The sequence below is a fragment of the Corvus brachyrhynchos genome, unplaced genomic scaffold (assembly GCF_000691975.1).
Source record: "Corvus brachyrhynchos isolate BGI_N302 unplaced genomic scaffold, ASM69197v1 scaffold490, whole genome shotgun sequence".
In the NCBI taxonomy this organism is placed as follows: domain Eukaryota; kingdom Metazoa; phylum Chordata; class Aves; order Passeriformes; family Corvidae; genus Corvus; species Corvus brachyrhynchos.
The window spans coordinates 1,350,430-1,368,387 of NW_008235774.1; the positions used below are offsets into that span (position 1 = coordinate 1,350,430).

Below are 17,958 nucleotides of genomic sequence, written 5' to 3' on the forward strand. Positions count from 1 at the left end.
TGCCACCCACGGACACGCGGCGGGGACGGGGGACCACTGCTGTACACAGCCACAGGAGCCAAGTGCGGACCTTTGTAAGGGCAACTGATGTCATCCAGGACAGCAAATACTTTGGGTCTTGGGTTCCTTCACCAGACCATCATAGTATGATTCAGTGAGAGAGACTGTTAACAGGAATCCTGATAGAGCTTCGAAATGATGTCTCTGAGATCTGAAACAGCTGGCAAAGAGCAAGAGTCTGGGCAAAGTTTTTCCAGATCATAGCTCAAAGATAGAACTCGATCACAGGTCGAAATGTGGCCAGATCATAGATCACAAGTGCTCTGTGAAGGTGTTTTCTTTCCATCAGAAAGTTCTGGCTGGTCACCAGGGGGGCGTGGAGCTCCTCACAACCACGGGAAAGTAGAGGAGCACACTTCTTTCTCCTCTGTCTGCCTGCCTGCCTGCCAGCAGTGTCCACCAGCAGGCATCTCCACCACCAGACGTGCCCTCCCAGACTTCTCTGGAGGAACTTTGGCCATGGTTCCTGTCATCCAGGGTAGAAGGGAAGAATACAACCTTTCAAAATGGCAAGGTTTTTAGTATCAACGCTGCTGTTGACTGACACTTTCCCAAAGGGAAGTAGAAGGTGCCTTGATCCAGTCCTTAGAACAAAGTAACTTTCCAACTCTTCGGGCAATAAGTGTTGGATTCCCCAAACGGAGCATCAGTGACTGACATGCTGTAAGCCCTGTACTCTATCAGCCTAGTAGAAAAGGTGGCAAGAATCTTGACAAGAAACTTACACCTGATACTTGTTCCTTTCTGTTACAGGATTAAAGCACTAGTCCTGCATTTGTACAGCCCAGTTGGAAACTGCAATGTCTGAACTGTTTCCTAGCTGGCTTTAGGTGCTGCTCCTGGGAAGGGGTAGCTGTGACCATCTGTTTCTTCACAGAGCTTTGATAACCAGGTGATTGCTGACTCGCTATCACATGAGCCTCACTGTGCAGGACAAGCCCGGACCCCTCTCCAGCCCATCAGCTCCCCCACACCTCAACCTCGGGGTTGCCTCCTGCCCCAAACCTGGCACAGTGGTGCTGCCTGTGTGTTTGGCAGCAATGTCAGCAACCCAACGATCTCCCAACCCTCCTCTCAGCCCAGCTGCAGATGGCACAGGAACCAGGATGCCATGGCTGTTCTCTGCTTGTCAGCAGAGTGCTGGGCTCTGGGAGAGGAAAGGAGAGCCAAGGCGGGCAGATGCTGGTGGGTCTGAGCAGTGAGCTCTCCCTGCATCCATGAAAGGAGCAACCCTCTGGTGCTGCAGGCAGCAGGGCCCCGCACCCAGCCGTGGCAGCAGCAGACAGTGAGTCAGCTTCCTGCTGGGCTTTCCACACTGAGGGAAGGTCGGCAGAGGACTGGCAGGAACAAGCTGAGGCAGGAATTCCTCCTGGACTCCAGACAATATCTTAATTTCCTCTTCTGCCACGGGTCTGGCACATTGCTGGGAGGCGGGCAGGCCTGTATGCCCCACTGCGGGCGGGAAGCATCTGACAGGCTTGCTCTCCCATCGCCTGCGAGGGGACGAGCTGTGACACCTTGGCGGCAGGTCCCACTTCCTCAATGGCTCATGTGCTCGTAGGGTGGAGGACTGATTTCCTCCACTGTCATCCCTGGGATGATCTAATTTGGGAGAGTCAGCAGCAGAGGCAGGACACCTTGGACCAGATGAGCGCATAGGGAGGCACAGATGCAGAAGGAGGGCACCCATGCTCTGCTATGCATTGCCACCACCACAGCCCCCACTGCCAGGCCCTGCTGCTTCGCTAAGGAAACCAAATCCCCCCTTGCCTAAAGCACAGGATAGCCAGGAATGTGTTGACCAAAGGCAGAGAACTACTGAGAACAGCAGTCAAAAATCAAGCATGCCACCCATTGCCAGACCCTGGTAGATGCTGAGGTGCACTCCTAACACTGGCTGCATGCATGCATGAGGAAGGGGACACACAGAACATGCAGTAGGGTGCAAAATGATCCCACAGCTCTGGCCCTCTCCTTGTACCAGTTTCACAATTCTTTGAAAGCAGCTTATAGATCAACCCTTGAAAAGGGCAGGTCCTCCCCTCTCCCATTCCCAGACTGCAGGTAGGCCAGCCGCAGCTCAGAATTGGTCAGTCTGGCCAGGCCAGCTCAGACTTGGGCTGCTTGAACTCAGCACATGAAGCTGTGGACCTCTCCTCCAGCCCCATCCCCTGCAAAGTGACGATGGTGATGATCAAAGCTATGCCGAAGCTCTCCCTGCCTGGGGCTGCTCTGAGGCTCTGTGACAGGGATTAGCCCAGGCTCCTTGGGGACAGGATCATGTTTGTACCAGATGTGTCCCTGCTCCAGAGGAATGTGATTAAAGATGTCTGGAGAGGCTTTCACAGGGTCACACCAAGCACTGCAGCACCTGCTCCCCCTGAGAGCAGGAGCATGAGGGGGAGTCCTCCTTCTAAGGGGGGACAGAGTGGGCTGGGGAGGGTTTATTTGTCCTGGGCACTCTGATGGCTCCTGTATCACTTCAGCCACCAGCAGTGAGCCCATCTCACTGCAATGCACAATGCTGCATCTGCACACTACAGAGCTCAGGCCAAGGGCAGCTACACCCCTGCTTAGTCTGATCGCAGTGGGAAAAGCTTCTTATCCCATCCAGGCACGGGAATTCCCCCAGGGCTGCCCTTTCTCTGTGGGTCAGGAAAACAGGATGTCGTCTTCATTTTCAGCCTGAGCACAAAAGCAGATCACTGGAGCACATCCACCCCACTGTGACCATGTGCCACCCCTTGGCCTCTGAAGCACACTCCTGAGCTGCGTCACTGGGGCCAGCACCATAGCTGGGACTTTCTACCAGCCCCATCTGCACTTGGCAGTGCTGACAAACCAAACCCAAAATCAGGTATCTCCAGCTCTCTCTGCAGATAGCGGTCCTGGTCTTCTTGCTTCAGCCCAACCCTTCCTTCCTTTCCCTTCTACATCCCAGGCCACACATCCAGCTCCTGGCAGTGACAAGCTGAGGTTCCCTGCCACTGCTCTCTTTGTGCTGCTGCCAGTTTGCTTGAGGCCACAACGTATCTGTGTGTGGCTTTTGCACCTCGGCCATGAGAAATGCAGTCCTGGTGATGAGATTGCTGAATGAGGGAGCTGAGCTGCACGAGGCTATAATTACAGCAGGAGCATGTGGGGAGAGGCCAGCCGAGCGCATCCACCTCATTTCCTCTCCTATTAAGTCTGCCCTGCTTTTGTTTGACCCAGACCAAACCTTGCTATTAATGGCACGATGCTGTGGAGGTCACAGACGATTCTGCGACAAGCAGCCTTGTGGATTCTGCTCGACTAAATGCATAAGCAGGGCTTTGCTTGCAGATACCATTACTGTGGGATTCATGCTGTAGAAAGTATGTCAGGCAGCTGGGGTGCAGGCAATTCCCAGACTGGGCTGTTTTGCCAGAGGAGCTCTTTGTCTCCATCTGCAAGCAGCAACCCAGGCAAGCAGGCAAGGAGGTTAAATGGTGTCATATCACTACCCCTGGCTGTGGCTGAGTTCTGCTGATGGGTGCTGGTAGCATGAGCCATGCACCTTTCCTCTTCCTGATCTTGCCTGCACAGTTTCAGCTTGCAAAATCATTTTTGTGCTGAAGGAGAGAGCTCTTCTCTCTGTGCACCTGCAGCCAAACAGATGCCAATCCCTGCCCTGTTTTGTTGTGCTTGTCCCTTAGAAGTCCCCGGAGGCAATCTGAAAGGCTGTGCTAGCAAAGCAAAGAAGCAGGCAAGGCTGTGCTAACACCTCCAGGGCCAAAAAGTGAGTGCAGCCCCAGCTCAGAGCACCAGTAGCTGGCCCCAGCATCTGGCCATCTGTCTTTGCTGAGGAAGAGAGCCTGGGACAGCAGGAGGCAGCCGCTCCCCAGCCTCTCCCATCCCCAGCGAGGTTGCTGTACTCTGTGTACTGGAGTGGGGGGACATTCTCCAGGGACACTGGGCTGATGGATGAAGGAAATCACCCAGCTGGGCTCCTGCAGCAGAGATCACAAGGTCCCCCCTTCTCTGCAGAAATCACATGAGGAGGATTACCCTCCAGTCCTGCTCAATGACAAGATCACATCTGGCAGCCAGGGGGTCACAGAACAAAGTGGCAGGAGAGATGGGGGATGCTGTGCAGCACTGATCCTCACCACTTCTCCTTGTTCTGACTCCTGCATGCCCCCCTCTCAGCCAGGCAGGACACTCATGGGTGCCAGCCCACCTCCTTGCTGCTCCCTGCAGGGAAGAAGCTTTGGCAGTCACATTTCAGAGCTCAGGCTGAGCCTTCCCTGTCCACACCTCACAGCAGCATTGCATGGGAGCTCGTGTGCAGAGCAAGACACAGCGGCTTGTGACCAAGTGCATCCCAGCCAAAAGTACACCCCTGGACAGGGGAACCTTGCACAAGCACAAAAGAATTGTCCCAGAAGTGCCTCATTCACTTCTGCAAAGAGTGCCTTTGGAGAGCAGTCCCAGCACAGGCACCTCAGAGAGCTAGATGGCCGGAGAGCCTTGAGGGGGTGATGTACTGGGAGGGATGGGGCAGGGGCACACGGCAGCAGGCAGGAAGCAAACTTCTGAGGGCAAAGGAGTGAAGGCCAGACAAATTACAGGAATACTCACCTGTATTGAAGAAACATGCTGTCCAAGCCTGTGCTCAGGATTCAGACATGCCTGCTAGAAAGTATCCTTTGTGAAGACCTGTGTGAGGGAGAGGAGCCGGAGGGAGCTTCATCTCTGCCCTGTAGTTCCCAGGCAATGTCTGCAGGCCTGGCAACTGGCTCTGGGAAAGGCTGACTGCAGCATGGGGACATGTCCAAACCTGCCGTTCCCATGGGGAAGAAGGTTTGTGTCTGTGCCCGAGGAGGGCAGGTTCCTTCCCTGGCGGTCAGCAGGGCCCTGCTCAGCCCTTTCTCCTCTCCCTGGTGATTCTCCTGGGGCTGGTGAGTCCCTTCTTTCGAGTGACATGAAGGGGAGGTGGAAGGAGGGTGGGGGACGGAGCGTAGGGCTGGGGCCATGGCAGGGATGTGCAGGGTCACCAGTGCTCAGCAGTACTTGCTGAGGGTGGTCCTTGGCATCTGCAACAGCAAGCAGGACCCCAGCACCCCTGAGCTGGGGCTGCTTTTGGGGCTTCACATGCAACCACTGTCCTCAGCATCAGCTCTGCTCTCCCCAAACTGGTGCAACTCACATCTGAACAAATCCACTTGTGCTGGGCATTGCAAACCAGAGGCACTCTCACTCCTGCCAGCATCCAGTGTGAGGAATGCGCTGTGCTGCCGCCTCCTGACATTGTTACCTGCCCCACACCCCCCCAAACCGCTCCTCATGGGCAAGAAGAGAAAAGGTTTTACAATTTATTTTAATGAAGTTTGAGTGCCTGAAACACACACATGAAAGCCCGTGCAAGAACTTTCAGACATGCAGGAGAAAGGGGAAACTTTGCCACTGGCTCTGGTTCACAGTTTTGCTGTAGAAATGGTTTTAGCTAGCAGTTTCCTTAACTTCCCAGCCATACGGCCGTGTGAATGGGTGCCAGTGGTATCTGACAACAGAGATGTGCCAGCCCCTCCTGGCTGCAGAGAACAAAAATAACTGGAGAAGATAACTTGAGTGTACTTGAACCCAGGTGGCAGAAACAGAAACCCAAACAGTTTGCTCAAACAATATAGTTGTTTAAAATAATAAGGTTGATAATCTTGGGAACGGACCTTCTATTTTTAAGTCTCTGGACAGGCTTACTTTTGTAAAGATAAACCTCTTCTCATATAGCAAAGAGGTGGGAAAAACTTCTGGCAGCAGTGCAGCCCTGGTCTGGCGTGAGTCCTCTGTCAGGGAGCAAGTGAACACTTGTCCCATCCCAGAGCATCCCCTGGGGAACTGGGGATCTGCAGACACTCAGGGTATTCTCCCCAGCCCCAGCGCAGGAGCATCCCCTGAGCCTGCAGGCAGCTTCTCAGCTGCACTGCAGCAGCATTTTGTGATCCAGCATGCTCCTGATGTGGCAGCACCCAGCAGCCTCTCCCTCCTCCTCTGGTCTCACTAAAGTGGGGGTATGCCCCATGGAGTGCACCCCTTGCAGCCCCTTTATTCCTCCTGCCTCAGCCCATCCCTGTTGCCCTCCTCTCCATCCACCCACTGTCTGTTCTCTGGCAGAGCAACCAGGACCTACTCCTCCAAGCTGGGCAGATGTCCCACTCTCTGAGCAGCAAACCAGCCTTTGGTAGAACTGATTGCTGACTGAGCCCACATGTGTGACCCAGACCAGAGCCCCTGCAGCAATCCTGCCTACATTGTATCCTGGTGCAGTGTTTTCCAGCACATCCAGGACTCAGGACCATGTGGATGAGCTGTGATCCTGGTCGACTCTTCTCCATCACTGTGGCCAGCCATGGAGGCCCTCTACTCTGCCCTCGAAGGGGAGATCAGCACCTTTGTGAGGCACGTGCAGCGGTGCCAGGAGGGCTTCGACCTGTGCAGCCTGTACCATGTGCTGCTGCTGGTGCTGCCACGGAGCCCCTCGGGGCAGGTGGAGAGCTGGCAGCACCTGCAGAGGCTTGCCCACTGCCAGCCTGGCTCGGCCAGCCCCGACATGGCCAGCAGCTACGTGGACTGGCTGGCCTCATACCTGCAGCACCTGAGCATGCTGAAGGAGAGGTTCGACACCAGGGTGGTGGTCCCTCTCTGTGAGAACTTATACATGCACGAGGAGCCGGCTGCTTGTCCTACCCGGCAGTCCCCACTGGCATCCATCCCCCACCTGGCTGCACAGCTCTTTGCCCACCGGCGTAACTGGGGGCTGCTGCTGCAGGGGGGGACCCTCAGCGAGAGTGTCTTCAGTCCCCAGAGCTTGCATGACCTGTGTGGCTTTGCTGATGTGGGGCCCTTTGTGAAGGTCTTGAGGCTGGTTCCCGATGTCTTTCACCAGAGCTTGGCCACAGCAGATCTTGCCCAGAAGTGGGTCTCTCTTCACCGCAACAGGTACAGCCGCTCCCTGCCACCATCGGCATCACTGTCACCATCACTGCCACTGCAGCCACCAGCATGGGGCAGAGTGGGGCTGGCTCCCGGCACCGTAGAGCCCCCACCACACGGCAGGGCCCCCCAGCAGCCTGACTATCCCCTGGGCTTGCCCAACCCCATGATCCCGCTGCAGCCCTCAGGCACAGGCAGCAGTGCCATGGTGCTGCAAGCCCAGCTGCAGGAGAGCCAGGAGGAGCTGCTGGCCCTGCTGCACCGCAGGGAGCGAGCGGCCGCCCTGCGCACCCAGGTCCGTCGTGTGTCCCAGCGCATCCGCCTCCTGCGCCTGCAGCAGCGGGGCAAGGGGCCGGGGCTAGCCCGGCCCTGGCAGAGCTCAGGTGTGGGTATGGGGGCTCAGCGTGAGGCTGCCCTGGCCGAGGAGCAGCAGAAGAGCCTGGAGCTAGAGGAGTACCACCACAGCATCCTGGAGACTGACTGGCTGCTGGAGCTGGAGGTCAGGCCTGTCCTCATCCGGAGGATTGATGCGGTAAGGGGCATGTGTTCTCCTTGCACTCCCTGGTCTGCATACCAGGGTGGGTGGGGGCACTGCTGCGGTCCAGGGTGCTGCACAGGAAGAGATGGACATCCAGGTGGAGACGTGAATCTTGTAGGTCTGGGTACAGCCATAATCTCTCCAGTCCAAACTAATGGCCTGCTAGGCAGCCATGGGCATTCAGATGTGAGGAAGGAGAGCTGAGGAGTGGGGAATGGGAGAGGGAGTGTTTCCTAACATGGCGGAACAGCCTGTGGGTCATGGATACTCCCATCCAGCCCAACTGGATGCTCAGGAGACACGCACCCACACTGCTTCCTCAATTCAGCAGCGCTGCCAGGCCCTGGAGAGGGTGCTGCAAAGCCAGGCAATGCCTGCCCCACAGCACGTCCGGCTCAGGAACAGGATGGCCACCACCTGTGTACCTGGGCAGGCTCAGCCCTCTGCCTCAGCAAGCAGCCCCTGGTCAGCAACCTGACCATGGGCAGTGGGACTTCCCACTGGGAAGGTATTCCCAGCAGCAGCACCCTGGAGAGCACAACTGGAGGACACCCAACCCATCACCATGAGCTGCAGGCAGCCAGCAGTTCACAGGGACCTGGCTCAGTTCTTGCCTGGGAAGAAAGCATGGAAAGAACATGTTTAATGAGATGTTTCTTCTGCGTTCAGCCCACGGCCCTGCCATTTGGCGTGTGGCTACAGACTGCACAAGGAGATGGGCACTGAGTGCTGCTGAGCATGCAGGCACGAGCATGCACATGTATATGGATGCAAGCAGGCAGGAGAATGCGGTTCTGGTTAAACATGGGGCTCAGCCTCCTCTTTCCAGCAGCCAGTGTGGAGGCTGAGTCCACAGTAACCAGTCTGCTGGATGACCATGGTGACAGAAAGCCCACCTCCATGCTGGTAGTGGGTAACATGGTGACAGTCCTTGCTCCAGCTGGGGCTTGCTACCTTGCTGGCTGTTATGGGCAAGGAAGTTTTGTGTTGGGGAATTTCAATCAATTTAATTTATTGCCATTGGCAATAAAACAAAAGTGTAGAGCCAGAGGCATAGTTCCTGTGAAGAGTTTATTGGTGTAGCTGTTTCCACTACAGTCGGAGGAGTCACAATGCACAGAAACAACAGGCGTCCTACACTACACAGGGAGGACAGGACACACACAGCCACAGACACACAGAGACACTCGTCTCTCCGCCCCAGGCCCTGCGGGGGGACCAGGCTGTGGGTAGGACCTGCTGCGGGGGAGGCTTCTTTCTCTGATGGGATATTTCTGCAGCCTCCCGAGGAAGGCATTGGACCCTCCTGGTAATGAAGCACCCACCATCTCTCTCAGGAGCCAGGCTGGATAAGTGGGAATGGGGGCAGCATCTTCTCCCAAATCCAATGGTGAAGCGAGCATCCCAGCTTCTTCCGGAAGACCAGTCCAGCTCTGACCATCAGGAAGAGGCTGGGATGCCTTTCTCTTCTGGCACTACCCTTGGAGTTTCCAGGGGCAGCAAGGGCACCATCAAACAGTTTCTGGGCCAGCTCTGAACAAAGGCTGCCAGCTCGGGCAGACCCCAGGAACAGCTCTGTCAGGTGGAAAGGTGTGATGCACAGCAAGCCCCACCTGAACAAGAGGAAGAACTTTACTGTGAGAGTGACTAGCACTGGAACAGGTTGCCCAGAAAGGTTGTGGAGTCTCCCTCACCGGAGATATTGCAGAACTGTCCGGATACAATCCTGTGCCATGTGCTCTGGGATGACTCTGCTTGGGCAGGGAGGTTGGACCAGATGACCCACTGTGGTCCCTTCCAACCCAACCCATTCTGTGGAGCTGCCCAGAGGTGATGGGGGCTGAGTGCTGGGCACCCTGAATGCTGCTCCTTCCCATCTGGAGGGCACTGCTGGATGTGAAAGGCATCTCAGTATGGCAGCAAAACTGGGGTGGGGGTTTCAGTGACTTCCTTGTAGGCTTGCAGGGAGCCAGACTCAGTGGATCACTGCACAGGGAAAGGGAGGGGACCCAAAGGACTGTTTTGTGCTCCAGCACTACATTTCTTGTATAGCTTCTTAAATATGGATTCTTCTTGTTCTCAGGGACAGGAATATGGGGATCAGGGACTGGGATACAGCCCTGTGGTCAGTGTTTACTCCTGCAGCCTCTGTGGAGGTGCAGAATGGCAGAGGACTCCTCTTAGTTCCTGCAAGAGGGCAAGCATTCAAGGCTTCAGGATACCTGCTTGTCTCCAGCCTCCCCTCCCTGTGCAGTTTGCCTTTGGAAATAAGGTTGGGAAAATTGAGAGGAGACAAACAGCCTCTTCCATGTCAAGAAAGAGCTGAAAACAGTCATGTGGGAAGGTGACTGGACAGAAGCCGGTCTGGAGGACTGGGCCAGGGTGCCAGTCCCTCTTTGCCTGTCTGCCAGGCTGCAGCAGCCCCATGGGCCACTTGCTGTGGCAGAGGCCCAGTGTGAGCACTCCTAGAAGGGGGCAGGGGGGAGGAGCAAGGCATCTGCCAGATGAGTAAGGAGATTGCTGGCCTGGGAGAAGAGGCAGCTTCCAGCCCATTCCTGTGAGTGCTCAGTGTCACGTGCTGACCTACCCAAGCTTCATGGTAGTGGAGGGGAATGCAGTGGCACCAGCTGGCATGGTTCCCCTTCACCACCTGGAGATCAGGCACAGGCTGCCTCCAGCAGGGAGGGGACAAACCCCTGACCCATGGGCACTCAGGACCCACACAGCTTTGGGATGTGAGAGGCATCTCTCAGCCCACCAGGTCCAAGAGGAGAGAGACTCACAGCCTCTACCGAGCGAGCGATGGGGCAGCCAGAGCCGGGACAGCATCCTGCAGGGCTATGGAACAGCCATTCATTGGTCCAGGCAAGAGATTGTGTGACTCATGGCAAGTCTCCAGTTAGTCCTTGGGAGGGGTGAGCAGGTGTGAGCTGCCTGTCCCATGAGTGGGGAGGGCAGCTCCCAGCTCACACAGGCATGTGCAGCTCATTGTATTCATCCCGGCCATCCTCGTCGAAATTTGGCTCCGCATCCTCCGAGTCCAACTGGGAAGAGGCAGAGACCAAGCTATGAAGGCCACAGCTGCCCCCAGTGTGGGGTCAAGCCTGGCACAGAGGGATCAGCACACAGCAACCCAGGCAGCTGGGATGTGCTGGGAAAAGCAAAGCTCTTGCTCCTTTCCCTCCCAAAAGGCGCATTCTTTAAACCCTCATGCCCATCCACGCGTCCCCAGCCTGATGCCCTTTCTATTGCCTGGGGCTTTGGTCCAGCACTGCAGCTCTTTCCTCTCCCCCTGCTGGCAGTACTCACTTCTGAGTGCTGCTCCAGGCTCTTCTCCAACAAAATCTCAGGATGTTGACAGCAGCAGAGGAGCTTGCCAGCTCTTGAAGGGCTGCCAGCACCCTGGCACTGTGGTTACACACTGGAGTGCCAACAGCCACAGGCTCTGATGTGCTGCTGGGCTGTTCTTGCTGCTGGTTCAGTGGGGAATTGGTGTGTTTCTTGATGAAATAGCCACAAGATGGAAGGGGAAATCCTTATTCCAGGCCTCTGCCTGGTAGGAACCTGTGTTTCCTTGCCCCAGGCTGCCCACCCATCTCATACTGCACTCCCAGGGCTACAAGATCCAAGGAAGCCATCCACCCACCTACTGCTATTGAGCAAAGAACCTCAAGGCTTTGCTGGCCCATGATCTCCCAGCCTTTCAGGCTGCCAAATCTCCTCAATCTCTTTCCAGTGTTGCAAGCTAGACTGAGGACAGCTGTCTGCTCACCGCTTTGAGCTCCCTGTCGTGGAAGAAGTGGGGCAGCACGAAGCGTCGCAGTGGCACTGTCATGATCAGGACAAAGGGGAAGGCCAGTGATGCCACCGTAGATTTCACCACCCAGAGCAGCACAATGCAGGCCAGTTGAATGCAGGTGAAGAGATTCATTCTCCAGGTCTTCACCTAGTAGGTAATTCCAGTCTAAGAACACATTAACTTTCCACACAGATTAACAAAGACCCAACTGGCAAAACAAAACACTTCTGCACAGCAGAGTACCTGCTGCTGCAGAGTCTACCTGCCTTTACTCTACAGCCAGGTAGAACTCCATAACACATCAGCCTCTGTGCTACCTGGCAGCATATCCAGCTGGCAGTGCAGTGTCCCTCCACACCCTCAAGCAGCACATCACTCCTACAAATCGTCTGTCCATCCATACAATACACTTCTGGGTGCAGCCTACCAGCATTGTGCCACCTCTGTGCGTGCCTTGCACTTACTTCTCGGCACAATCTTGCAGCCAAGCACAGTCACCAAGCTAAGCATCTCTAGCAAAATACCATACTCCCCTCATCTGCTGCTTCTTCCTCTTGTCATCATTACCTGGTTCTGTGCAACCTGCCTTTGCTCACCTTGACAACGTAGATGTGGTCAGGGTGGTGCTTGGACGGCATGAAGATCAGGAGCAGGCGCTCGTAGAGCTGGATGCCAGTGAGCGATGTAACCCCCATGTAGAGGAAGATGCCGAAGAGCACAGCCAGCGGGATCTGCCGCAGCATGTTCCCCATCACAATGGACAGACCTGCACAGACGGAGCTCAGGGCACGTGTGTCCCACACCAGCCCCTCCGCAAGGCACCTCAGCCTCCATCCCTCTCCCGCCTCCTCTGTCCTGGGGTGCAAGGGAAAGGAAGCTCAAAACGGGTAGGTGTGGGCAGTCCTGCAGTGAGCACGCAGAGCACGGGCCGGCCCATGGGACAGGAACACTGCCAGGAGATTCAAGTGCTTGGTCCAGACCCCTCCCCTCCCTTGTTCCCCGAGCAGAGGCTCACCGACAAGGGCAGCAATAAGCACTCCAGTCACACGCTGCTCCTTCACCTCCTCGATCCTGGGCTTCTCCCCGGGTGCGATGGCCTTGCTCATGACGGTCAGGGCGTTGACGTGGGTGACGGAGCGCACTGTCGCTGCCGTCAGCCAGGGCAGCCCAAAGAGAGCACAAAGCCCCCCCATTGTGCCAATGAGCAGAAGGTCCAGGTGGAAGCCAGAGCCTTTCAGCAACTTCCTCTCCTTCTTGCTAACAATCAGCCTGAAAGAAAATAGAGCCTGGGTCAGTGCAAGGCCCAGGTCAGTGCCCCAGGACAGCACTGAGCTGGGGACAACATTCACTCTCTGAAGACAGCACACATGGGGATAACAAGAAGATGGCTGAGGAGGGGGATGGTGGCTGTCAGCCTCAGGTTAGAAGTTTCCTCCTGTGCTTGGCTGAGGCAGGTTTCCACCATACCATATGCCAAGAAGGGAGCCAAAAGATGATGAAAGAAGTCAAGGTACAGTCTGAAACAGCCAGGATCCTGCTCTTGCTGTTCCTTTGGGATGTCTGTTGCATCTCCATGTGAACCAGCAGCCATCCTGGCCTTGCCTGCCTAGGGGTTAGCGATGGTTGAGGTTGAAGGGGGAGGTACTCACGTAGTGATCTGTGTTTCCATGAAGATAAGAATGAAGACCAGGAGGGCAGGGATGGCAGAGGCAAACATCATCCACAGCGGAAAGGTCCCACTACTGCCCATGGGGTGGATGAACCAGCCACGCTTGTGAGGGGATGTGACCGACAGGCCAGAGGGGACATTCAGCTTCTGTTGGTGTAGTTGCAAAACCCAGCAGTTACTCATTAATACAAACATGCCCACAGCCTCACACAGCTTTGACCCTCCTGGTCTCCCTGGTCTGAATGCCTCAGATGATGGGATAAGCCATCCTGAACTGAGAAGGACTTTCTCATGGATAATCCCCTTCCATGCAAAAAATCCCATGTTCCCTAACATGGGTATGTGTCATTTCCTTTCAGCTACTTAAATTCCCTTTGTTTTTTTCCAAGAGACCAAGGAAATATCTTCCCTCAGGAATCTCACCCCCATGTCAGTCCTTACAGACCATGGTTAAAATGCTCCTTGACCTCTGCTTGGACAAATTAAGTGTTCTGAACTGCCTACCATTTTCTGAGGTGGCTTTCCAGAGTTTCCAAGGCTTTTCTGAGACATTTTACAGCATTGTTTTTGTAGTGTGAACCCCAGAAGTGGCCACATTCTCTGGAAATGACCTCAGCCTGACCATGTTCAGAGGGAATATGATGTTTGTGCTCCCATCAGACCACACAGACTCCTAGCTGTACATCATCCCGACCTTGCGTTCATCAGCATTTGAACCCTTGGCTCTGTGCTGCTCTACAGCAATTTCTGCTATCTGCACTGCAGGCAGAGTTTATGATTTGCATTTATGTTAATCAGCATAAGTATGAATAATATTTCTGGAATGTTTGTCCTTGAGTTAAGCTGTGTAACTAAGTACCATTTTCTCAGAAAGCTTTGTACATATGCTGAGTTAATAATAAAATGATAATGCTTTTGATATTAACAGTAGAAGTGTAGAAGGGTATGAAAAGAATGTAACAAAGTGCATGATTTCACTAACGTCTGTTAGACTGAAATTTTTCATTGAAATTCAAATGAATAAAAATAAATTTGGATTCCACCAAGCCTTGAGCTGTTTTGATAAAAAGCTTGCATGATGAACAGGAAATACTTTTCACACTCTTCCCATTCTTAGCAAAAAAAATACCAAAACAAAAATATATAACTATGTATCTATTGAAAAAATGAAACCTGTAAGACAGGTTTGTTCGATAACATTAAGTTAACAAACTTAAGTTTGTGCATAAACTGGGGAAAAAAATTATGTTTGAGATAAAGTGATCAAAATACTAGTATCCTACAGTCAAGGAGAGAGTAGGTATGTTGAGTACTAAACTATGACAAATACCCCATTGAAACCATCCTACGTGCCTCCTTCTTCAGTGTGCATAAACAGTTCATGTCTTGTTGACTGACTGCAAGTGTTTAGAGCTACAAACAAGGAATGGACTGGCGCTGAATCTCCCTGAAGCCCCTAAACCCTCCCTTACAAACAGCTGGAAGACCATAGGGATACCAGAGCACTCCAGTAGTCCCTGTAGCTCTGGCCTCAACCTCAGCAAGATCCTTGGAGCCTCCCTTCAGCGTGGGAGTGAGGATGAGGGTAATGTTTCTGTTTGCTTTGTGCCATTATGACTAAAGAGGCAGGAAATACAAATTCCCCATTGCACAAGAACGAGCCAGTGCCATAGGGATCACTGCTGGGCTGCAGAAGGGGCTCTGAGGGCAATGCTGGCACTACCTGTGTGTAGGTGTCAGTGATGGTGTAATCCACCAGCACCATAACCAGGATGGAGATGGGGATCCCGAAGTCTCCGATGATCCGCCGTGCCTGCAGAACACAGACCTGTCATTGGCAAAGGGAAAAGGCCAGCTCCATGCACCTGCTATAGGGTGCCTATGGCAAAGAGAAGCCCCAAACGGAGTCAAGCACCACTCCAAACTGGAGCACTGCTGATGGGCAGGGCCAGGAAACCCAGCCTTGACCCATGGGGCTGTGCATCCCACTGCCCACCTAACATGCTTTTAAATGACTGGCCAATTGCTCCTCCTGGCCTATTTAGACAGTGCTCCAGGTATTACACAGATGCCCTGCATGTAGAGAAATGCCCAAAGAGAACAAGTTGTAAGCCCTTCCTCCTATATTCTAGTTTAACAGACTTGTATCCAGTCCAAGGAGCTTTCCCAAGGTCCAGAGGACTTTCCAGCAAGCCTCACTGGAGCAGGACAGTGCAGATACCATCATCAACAGTCAGCTCTTGTCTGCACCCTAAGGTGGGCTACCATCTCTCCTGCAAGCTATTTAAGGGATTTGTTGATTTTCTTTGAGGGACATCCAAGTGTTCTGGAGAATAAAGGTCTGTAGCCAGAAGCATTATTTGTTTGGCACGTCCCTTGTCCTTAAATGTGAATCCCACAAACTTCTCACCTTTCCTCCTAGGAAGCGGCTGTTCTTGAACTTGCGCATAAAGAAGGCAATGAAGAAAGTGCCTAGCATGAGGATGAGGGAGAGCAGAGCAGTGTTGGGCTGCATCCTGGTTCCCAGTGACATTGCATCTGTAGAGAGCATGCTGGCATTCAGGCTGCTCTGCACGTCTGGTGGGTAGAACTTCAGCAAAGGATGTTCTGCAAACACCTGAGCAGGTGAGAGAAGCAGCAGGCAAGTTACCACAAGGAGGGGCAGGGGGCACTGTCACTACTGGGGGCAGGGGGAAGCGGAGGTGTCCTGCTCTGTGGAGAGGTGAGGGCAGTAGATGGTGGGCACGGACAATCCCAGCATCCGTCACCTCGCCTCACAACCTACCCAGCTGGAGAGGGTTGGGGAGAGAAAAGTGGCCCCTCTTTAATGCCTCCTGCAGGAAGAGAAGGGGAGAGAGACATTAGGGCTCTTCCTGCCACCCTCTGTGGTGGCACAGGAGCCAGCTGGGCTGAGGCATGAGACCAGCAAAGAACTGCTGTACAGAATGTCTAGGAAAGCTGTGGCTGAGCTGGCCCTGTTCCCTTGCCTCCTGTGTGCTAAAGCAGCAGGTTCCTGAGGGATTAAGAGATGCAGCAGCCCATTTCCCCGGGGAAGGTTCACCTTGTACAGTTTGTAGAAGGTCTCATAGATAAAGATGAGGGAGATGAGGAAAGCAAAGATCTCCTGGGTGAAGGGCGAGATGTAGCGCACCAAGAAGCTTCCTTCAGCTGCCACAATAATGAAGATGAAGACGATGAGCCACAAACCAATCCACACTCTGCCTGTCAGATACTCAATGCCTTGAGTCTGGCAGAACTGAAATGGAAAGGGGAAGGAGTTACTCATGGCTCCTCAGGCTGCCTCCTGCATCCACTCCCCATTAAGATCAAAGACTGTTCTGGAAAAAAGCATCTTCATCTGCTCAGGCACTCAGCACAGTATCAGTGAATTCATGGCTAGAATCACAGGTAAATTTGCAGACTTTGCATTAACACCTGACAGCTCACACCAAGCAGATCTTCACTGCTCCAGTCTTTGTACCAGTATCTCCTTCATGCTCTCCTGAAGCCAGCCCATGCATAACACTGCCCATACCACCCACATGGAGGTGCCATTGCTCAAACATGGCTCTCCATTGCTCCATGCACTCAACAGCACAAGCCTGTTCCCTACAAAGGAGAGCCCAAGCACCCTGCTATGTCCCACTGCATAAAGGCCACAATCTCAGACAGCACCCTGTGTACAGGCAGTTGTACGTGTGTGGAGAAAAGCCCCCAGGCTGTCACCACAGAGGAGACCATCTCCACTGCCTTTGCTCATCCACACACACCAACTATTTCCAGTACAGATCACACCCCTCCCTTTGCAGCCTTCCTCAGTAGCACCACAGGCAGAGGTACACCTCTGTACACAGTGACTGGGCAATGCAAAAGCAGTCAGGGATAAGTGCAGTCACAGGAGAGCAGAGAAATTCCCACTCTGCAATGGCATCACTGGCTCTGAACTCTTGACAAGGTGAAAATCTAGCTGTAGAACAAAACATGCTTTTTTAAAGACACAGACCTGCTGGGAGTCAGAGAAAAGGAAAAGAATTAGATCCACTGCTTGAAGGTACAGTGATATGGGGATGCTTTCAAGAGCAAAGAGGTCATGCTACTTGAGAAAGAAACATATCCACCCTGGCTGGCCAGGATACCTCTACACACACCCTTGGGCTCATCCTTAGAGGTGGGAGTAATGTATGTGGCACATCCCAAATGGGTGGTACACTCAGTGTTATTCCCATGAAAGGAAACCTGGACATAAGTAAAAGTGGTGAAATGGTCTTCAAAGGAAGCCCCAATAAGAAGAAAGTTTTAGGATGCAGCTACAAGTGCTCATTATGTCAATGAGCTGCAGCACAGGGCCGGGGGACAGTGCTCTCCTCACAGTCAGCAGGTAGAGGAGTGCTGTTATCAGTGTCAGACCTCAAAGGATAATGGATACAGCAACAGGAGGTGGAAGTCCCTTTAGCCAGACCTGAAAAGGGTCAGCAGAGCCAGGGGCAGTCCTGGCTGAGCTGCGAGCAGCCTGGAAGAGTTCACACTAACAAACACCTTTTGTAGAACTGAGAAATGCCAACCGCCCTCTCCAGAGCAAGGATAGAGTGAGCAGGTGCCAAGCAGAGACACTGCCTTGCATGTACCTTGTAAAAAGCTTCTTCAAACACCAGCAGAGGCCCTGAGAAGCCAATGACCAGGAGTGGCTGGGCTCCAAGCAGGGAGAAGAGGATCCCTAAAACTGAGGTGGAGATTATCAGCTCGGAGACCCCCATGAGACCCTCAGTTTTCTCTCCTGGGAAAGAGAACAATGAATGAGTGTTATAGCCTGGTCATAGGCACCATCACCACAGACAGGCAGGCTGCACAGCTCCAGACAGAGGAGGCAGGTCCCCATCCCATCAGTCAGAGGTGCCCTGTGTTAGGCAGGGAGCACGGAGGGAGCACGGGAAGAGCCCA

At 53.8% G+C, this 17,958-nt stretch overlaps 1 protein-coding gene across 2 annotated transcripts in view; it reads right to left on the bottom strand.

Moving 5' to 3' along the window:
• Positions 1-8,604: 8,604 nt before the first annotated feature.
• SLC4A3 (solute carrier family 4 member 3) overlaps positions 8,605-17,958 on the bottom strand; it is a 29,721-nt gene continuing 20,367 nt past the window's right edge. For both annotated transcript variants that reach the window (XM_017726667.1, XM_017726670.1), the window contains 9 exons: positions 17,646-17,794; positions 16,082-16,276; positions 15,431-15,637; positions 14,744-14,833; positions 13,001-13,167; positions 12,367-12,620; positions 11,948-12,117; positions 11,325-11,498; positions 8,605-10,596 (listed from right to left, as the gene is read on the bottom strand). In XM_017726667.1, coding sequence (XP_017582156.1) covers positions 10,519-10,596; positions 11,325-11,498; positions 11,948-12,117; positions 12,367-12,620; positions 13,001-13,167; positions 14,744-14,833; positions 15,431-15,637; positions 16,082-16,276; positions 17,646-17,794 — 1,484 coding nt within the window. In that variant the 3' untranslated portion in view covers positions 8,605-10,518. The remainder of the gene's footprint in view (positions 10,597-11,324; positions 11,499-11,947; positions 12,118-12,366; positions 12,621-13,000; positions 13,168-14,743; positions 14,834-15,430; positions 15,638-16,081; positions 16,277-17,645; positions 17,795-17,958) is intronic.